The 7,500-nt window shown below is 41.5% G+C and overlaps 1 protein-coding gene and 1 pseudogene across 1 annotated transcript in view; both read left to right on the top strand.

Annotated features, from left to right (window-relative positions):
• LOC122251919 (arrestin homolog) overlaps nucleotides 1-1,059 on the top strand; it is a 1,602-nt gene extending 543 nt beyond the window's left edge. Inside the window, exons 2-3 of the mRNA XM_086543686.1 lie at nucleotides 1-26; nucleotides 193-1,059. The exon at nucleotides 1-26 is cut by the window's left edge and continues 330 nt beyond it. Coding sequence (XP_086399812.1) covers nucleotides 1-26; nucleotides 193-939 — 773 coding nt within the window. The 3' untranslated portion in view covers nucleotides 940-1,059. The remainder of the gene's footprint in view (nucleotides 27-192) is intronic.
• A 3,224-nt stretch (nucleotides 1,060-4,283) lies between these two features.
• Nucleotides 4,284-7,258, top strand: LOC122251925 (arrestin homolog; annotated as a pseudogene).
• Nucleotides 7,259-7,500: the final 242 nt, after the last annotated feature.

Genomic DNA, 7,500 nt, shown 5'->3' with positions numbered 1-7,500 from the left:
CTCTCGACAGCGGCAGTGAGGATTCTGTATGTATTTACAACCATTATTCCTTGGCTTTCCTTTCTTTCTTTAAATGTATTAATAAAACCTTTTCATTTAACAAAAATACCATATGACATTGTCTCATATAGCCATACAAAAATCGATATTTGGAAATATATGATTACCAGATTTCTTACTTCTCTGAAACAGACCCAGCCACTTGGTGTGATCTACGACCTCAAGCTGTACGTTGCTGATCGCAAGGAGGACCGTCCTCACAAGCGCAGCTCCGTCGGCTTTGCCGTCCGAAAGGTCCAGTTCGCCCCTTCGGAATCCAGCAACCGCCAGCCCCAGACCCTGGTCAGCAAGGGCTTCACTCTTTCCCCAGGAAGGCTCAACCTTGAACTGTCACTGCCTCGCGATGTCTACTTCCACGGACAAGCCATCGAGGCAAAACTTTCGGTCAACAACGTGTCCAAGAAGACCGTCAAGAACATGAAGGCTGAGGTTGTGCAGCACGTGGAGGTCACCATGACCAACACTCACTTCAGCCGAGTCGTGGCTTCACTGGAGTCTCGCGAAGGATGTCCCATCACCCCAGGATCCTGTCTCACCAAGACCGTCTCCCTCAACCCTGTCGCCTCCGTCAACAAGCGACGCTTCGGCATCGCCCTCGACGGCCAAGTCAAGGACCAGGACGCCAACTTGGCGTCCTCCACTTTGGTGGCAGAAGGCAAGAACGTCAACGACGCCTTGGGCATCGTCGTGTCCTACTCTGTCCGCGTCAAGCTCAACTGCGGCGCCATCGCCGGCGACCTGACTGCTGACCTTCCCTTCAAGCTGGTGCACCCTGATCCTTCCTCTGCCAAGGCACCGCTGCGCAAGGCTCAGTCTGCCGACATCGAAGTCGAGGACTTTTCTCGCCTGCGACGTGGCCAGTCCATTGCAGAGGAATAAGTCTAGCAGGAGCTACAGGACAGAGATCAGGCAGTGATTTTCATCCAATTGGACATTCAAGCATCACTTTAATCGGGAGGGAAATTGCAGTTACAATTTGCACAGAATATGATTAGCCTTTTGCATTGTACAATACTGCCAATAATATTCAGTCCATAATTTAAGAATATGTTAAACATGTCAGCATCATTTCTTAGTAATTCATATTTTCATTGATATGATTTTTGATGAAACTGCAATAAATATTGAAGCAAATCTCAAGTGTCTCTCGCCCCTTTTTATCATGTAGATAAATACGAAATATCATTGATAATATATTAAGTAAATAGTTGTGCACAAGTACAGAAATCGTTTGACAAACTGTAACACATTAACGCTTGTCACCGTTTTGATACAAGAAACAACAAAAAATCCTTCATTCGTTCTGGATGTATTTTCCTCCCAAATTATACCACATTTTTCCATTCTTCTTCATTAAAATCTACAACTCACTGCTTATATTGACAAAAATTATCTTACTTTCCAATTAAGTTTAACTATCATGATTTTATATATGACTTTTCTTAACATTAAGTTTGTCGTTTCATTGCTCAAGGAAATACATATTGACCTATCCTAATGACCATAGCATAGGTGTATATATAAATACATACGTTTATGGATGTATGTATGTGTGTATGTGTGTGCATATATATATATATATATATATATATATATATATATATATATATATATATACAAATTTCACTTCCCTGGGGTTCTCTGAGTGAGAATCCCAGCTCCTATCCATAACACCACACGACCCACTAAAAGAATTGTCTAACCAGGTGCCTTACAACCACCATGGAAGTTAACTATATACTCTTAGCAGAGCAGTGATAGCGAGGTTTTACAGACTCCCCGTGGGCACTCGGCGGGAATGAATTAGAAATTCAAGTCACATATCGGTAACCTGATTTGTGACTTGAATTTCTCATTCATTCCCGCCCATTGCCCACAGGGATTGTGTGTAACACCTCGCTATCACTGCTCTGCTAAGAATATATAGGTAACTTCCATGGTGGTTGTAAGGCACTTGGTTAGACAATTATTTTAGTGGGTCGTGTAGTGCTATGGATAGGAGCCAGTATTCTCACTCAGAGAACCCGAGTTCAATTCCCTGTCAGGGAGGTAAAAATAGTATTTCTATATTAAATGTGTTACTGTATTCTACCATCTTTCATATATATAAATATATATATGTATCGTTTATTATCCATCTAATTTTCCTTTCTGTTGAGTGGATGTGGCAAACCTGTCAACAATACTGTATCATGTAAAACTTGTCATTGAACAGGTAATGTGCAAATCGATTTCTATTGTGGTAATCACATACTGTGTGTGAATTTCTGAATAATTCCTGACTGGAGGCTGTTTCACCGGAAGTGATCGTCAATTCGTTGTATTGTGTATAATAAAAATATCATGGGTTCAGTCACTGATGTTGTCATGGGTTCCTTAGTTTTTTTATGCTCTGTGATTAGATGTTACGTTTATTTATTAGAGTTGATTTTAAGTGAAGATGGCATAATTTACTACCAACGTCTCCACAAAAAGTAAATCTTTCAGAAGATTTACATGAGTTTATTTACATATATATATATATATATATATATATATATATATTATCACGCCCTGATTCCTAATATAGAAATGATGATTGTTTTGTTATATTTACTTTATGTAATGTATACTGATTTTGCTTCAAGTGAAGAGCGAGATGCGCAAACCAAGCGTCCTAATCAGGACCGTTTTGTTTACATTCGAGAGAGACACGTGGGGAACCCAGGCTGTGATAGTTGGTGTCGTCTCTCACTATTTTGTTTGGTCGATTGTAGCGTTATTTCTTCCAAGTTGTGTTTCTTGTGGTGCTTATCGTGGATTCGATGGGTTCAGCTACAAGGTTTGGTAGATGTATTTGACCTTAGTGGTAGGATTATTGTGATATTAACGGAAATAGTTAATATGTCCCTACATTGGGTTAGAATCCATTGTTTACATTTGGGAAATAAGGACAGAATGTTTACTGGATATTTCCATGTTGTGTGATGTTGTGATTTGTCTACTCAGGTTGTTAACTAAAATAGTAAATGTTTGTCTCACAGTCTTTGGGAAATCCATTTATACGGGGATTGGAATTATTACAAGTGAATACGGTTGGAGATGCCAGTGAAAGATATTCTATGTGGTTTTGTATCAGTGATCTGAAGATTCATATTGTGTTTATTTCCTATGTTTTGTTAAATGAAGAAGCCATTTTTATTTTAATATTGTTTTGAATTTTATATATAGAAGTGTTTCATTATCCGAAGTTGAACAATTAATGCTTTTGTATCTTAACATAAGATTGGATCACTGTTGTCACAATATAAAGGACATTGTGGCAATGTTATTACACCACTTCCCAGTGTTGAATCAGGTGTTAAGTTCTAAGAATAAAGAAATTAAATGGATTCAACACGGACAAGGCCAATTATAGTAAGTATAGAAGTGGTCGTAATAATGTATATATAATATATGTATTTGTATATATATATATACATATATATACTTATATATATACATATATATACATATATATACGTATATATACATATACATATACATATAAACACGTAAATAAACGTACACACATATATGTACATGTATATGTGTGTGCGTGTGAAGAGAGATATATCAAATAATACATTTGTCTAATATCTTCAAAGCCATCGTTTTCATTAACCATTGGTCTAATTTTCCGCAAAATGTTGCATATTTACAACCTGTGCCTATCACTCCAGGCTTCAACATAACACGGGGTCATTGATCACTATATCATTTATTATATTTCTATATATGCAATAGATAAAAAATGAACATGCGTTTCCAATATTTTCAGCAACATGATATATAATAATGCTATTTTTGAAGTATAAAAAATGTTTTATCATCGATTACTTTTAATTCGCTTATTCTTGGTGACGAAAGAATGCAATACCAATATTACAGATTTATATCATATATATTCATGATGGCAAATCATGTATATTGATAATTTATATACTGAGGACAGCCATGTTATCCAAAATATGATTCGCATATTTATACATTTAAATTGGCTACTTAATCTTCTATAATATTGTTGAAATTCTGAGATGCATAGCATCACATATTAAATCAGTAAAGACTTTAAATCAAAAATAGGTAATTCATGACCAAAAAAGCCTACAAGTGAAAAAGCAAAAGCACAGGAAGTGTCGACGTCTGACTGTACTGCTGATCTCATTAAGTGGGCGAGGCAGTATAAGAACCGCCTTCAGCCTTCGCTCGGCATCAGCTTCACTCCGACAATCTTCGGGACTAAACACACTCTTCCGAGTCTACCAACAACCAATTTAATGGTTAACGCTGTTAAGGTCTTCAAGAAGACTTCGCCTAATGGTAAGAAGAAAACTATTGCAGTATAGTTAGTGATATGATTGTATCATTGTAAATACGGCTTTAAAAATGAGTAAAAGTGCTTTAATGATCCTAATACTCCTTTCTAGGTAAGGTCACCGCGTATCTAAGTCGGCGGGACTTCGTGGACCACATCAGCCACACCTCCCCCGTGGACGGTGTGGTCGTTGTGGACCATGATTACCTGCGTGGAAGGAGGGTCTTCGCGCGCGTGGCGGTCACGTACCGCTACGGCCGCGAGGAGGATGAGGTCATGGGACTTCACTTCAGCAAGGAGCTCGAGCTCGTCAACACCGAGGTCGCTCCCCATACTGGAGACGTCCAGATGACCGATGTCCAGGAACGACTCATCAAGAAGCTGGGTGCTAACGCCTACCCCATCAGCGTCACTCTTCCCCAGAACGCTCCCTGCTCCGTCTCTCTCGACAGCGGCAGTGAGGATTCTGTATGTATTTACAGCCATTACTCCATGGCTTTCCTTTCTTTAAGTGTATAAAAAACTCTTCATTTAACAAAAATACCATATAATATTGTCGCTTACAGATATATAAAAATCCATAACTGGAATTGTATTATCACCAGGTTTCTTACTTCTCTGAAACAGAGCCAGCCACTTGGTGTGATCTACGACCTCAAGCTGTACGTTGCTGATCGCAAGGAGGACCGTCCTCTCACATGCGCAGCTCCGTAGGAGTCGGTCCGTCCGAAAGGTCCAGTTCGCCCTTCGGAACGCCAGCATCTAAGCAGCCCGGATGGTCAGCAAGGGCTTCAATCTTTCCCAGGACAGGCTCTAACCTTGAACTGTCACTGCAGTCGCGATGTCTACTTCTACGGGACAAGCCATCGAGACAAAACTTTTCGGTCAAACCACGTGTCAAGAAGACCGTCAAGAAATGAAGGCGGAGAGGTTGTGCGCACGTGAGAGGTCAATGACAACTACCGTCCTTCTAGCCGGTCGTGGCTTCACTGGAGTCTCGCGAAGGAATGTCCCATCACCCACGCGGTCCTGTCTCACCAAAGACCGTTCTCCCTCAACCTGTCGCTCCGGTCAACAAGCGGACCCGATTCGGCATCGCCCTCGCGCGGCCAAGTCAGGGACAGGACGAACTGGCGGTTTTCTCCTTTCTTTTCCCTCTTGGTTCTGGCAGATGGCAAGACGTCAACGACGCCTTGGGATGTCGGGTCCTACTCTGCCCGCGTCAAGCTCAACTGCGGCGCACATCGCGGCGACTTCACTGCTGACCTTCCCTTCAGCTGCGTTTTTGCACCCTGATCCTTCTTCTGCCAAGGCACCGCTGCGCAAGGCTCAGTCTGCCGCATCGAAGTTGAGGACATTTCTCCGCCTGGACCTCGTGGCAGTCCATTGCTCGAGGAATTCGTCTTAGCGGGGAACACGGCATAGAGTCTCAGGCCGTGAGTCTTTCATCATTGGACTACATAGCATCGCTTTAATCGAAGGGAAATTGGCAGTTACAATATGCACGAATTATGATCTAGTCTTTAGCAATGTACATACTGCCATTATATCGCGCGGTTCGCATAATTTAAGACTAAGTTAACTTTGTAGATTCATTTCTTGTTACTTTTCTTATATTCATTGATATGAATTTTTATGAAACTAGCCTTTTGCATTGTACAATATTGCCATTGATAAGTTATTTTCATTGATGGTGCCATCTGATAATGTTAGTCTTTAGTGAAACTGCAATAAATATTGAAATAAATCTCAGCTTTTTTCTCACATGCTGTCTATAAAAGTCATCAATGATATATTATGAAAAATAGGAATACGTGTAAGAGCTACGAACAAAACCTAACCATTTCGATGCAAAGGCAGAACAACTATTGAACACAAAATCCCCATACAGTATTTATTCTCAGAAATGTACCATGTGTGTCCATTATCACAATCCACAACTTTTAGCTGATGTTAACAATCATTATCTTATCGTGATGAGTAACATCATCTTACTTTCAAAAAGTGTTTTAATTTCGTGAATTTATAGGTGACATCTTGTAAGAATAAGGTCTATCATATTAATGCTAAAATATGTATCTATCTTTGTCTTACGGACTTAACCTCAGTCGGGAGTTATACACTTTCTTAATATAATTTAACTCAATATTTTTATTTAAAATTCTTACAGATATATAAAAAACCATAACTGATTTACCATCACCAGTCCTAAAATCTCTGAACAGAATCAGCCACTTGTCATCAAGACGACCTCATTTCTTACTTGGTGACGCAAGGAGTACCCACTTCACAATCGCAGCTCCCGTCGGCTTGCCGGTCCGAAAGTCCCAGACTCGCCCCTTCGATATCAAGCAACCGCCGTCCCCAACCCTGGTCCACAAGGCACAGTGTCATCCCCAGAATCCCAACTCGCCTCCGTCAACAAGCGCGATGTCTACTTCCACGACAAGCATCGAGCAAAACTTTTCGGTCAACCCAACTCTGGTCTCCGTCAAGAACATGAATGAGAGGTTAGCATCACGTGAGTTCACCATGACACACCACCTCAGCCCGAGTCGGGTGCTTACACTGTGAGTCTCGCGAAGATGTCCCCATCACTCCCAGGATCCTTTCATCACCACACTCGTCCTCGCTCAAACCCTGTCGCCTCCGCTTACTCGCGACGCTTCAAGCTCACCCCCTCGACCCATCCACAAGGCCCAGGACGCCACTGGCGTCCTCCAATTCTTTGGAGGCATAAGGCAAGAACGTCAAACGCCAAGGCACCGCTGTCCCGTGTCCTACACTGCCCGCGTCGTCGAGGACTGCGGCGCCATCGCCGGCGACCTCACTGCTGACCTTCCCTCAATCTGGTCACCCTGATCCTTCCTCTGTCAAGGGCACCGCAGCGCATCGCCAGTCTGCCGACATCGGAGTCCGAGGGTAGGGGAAGGCCTCCCTCAGTTAAGGTCCATTTTTGCAAGAATTCAGTTACAGGAGCTAACAGACAGAGATCAGGCCAGTGTATATTCATCCAATAAGACATTCACATTTCAGCTTTTAATCGGAAGTGGGACAGATATCACAGATTGATTTTCATTTGAAAAATAGCCATGCATTGTACA

This window comes from Penaeus japonicus, unplaced genomic scaffold (assembly GCF_977035675.1).
Source record: "Penaeus japonicus unplaced genomic scaffold, GWHDUDI00000001_assembly GWHDUDI00000014, whole genome shotgun sequence".
Taxonomy (NCBI): domain Eukaryota; kingdom Metazoa; phylum Arthropoda; class Malacostraca; order Decapoda; family Penaeidae; genus Penaeus; species Penaeus japonicus.
The sequence above is the reverse complement of the archived record's forward strand: the minus strand, read 5'-3'. Positions and strand labels throughout refer to the sequence as shown.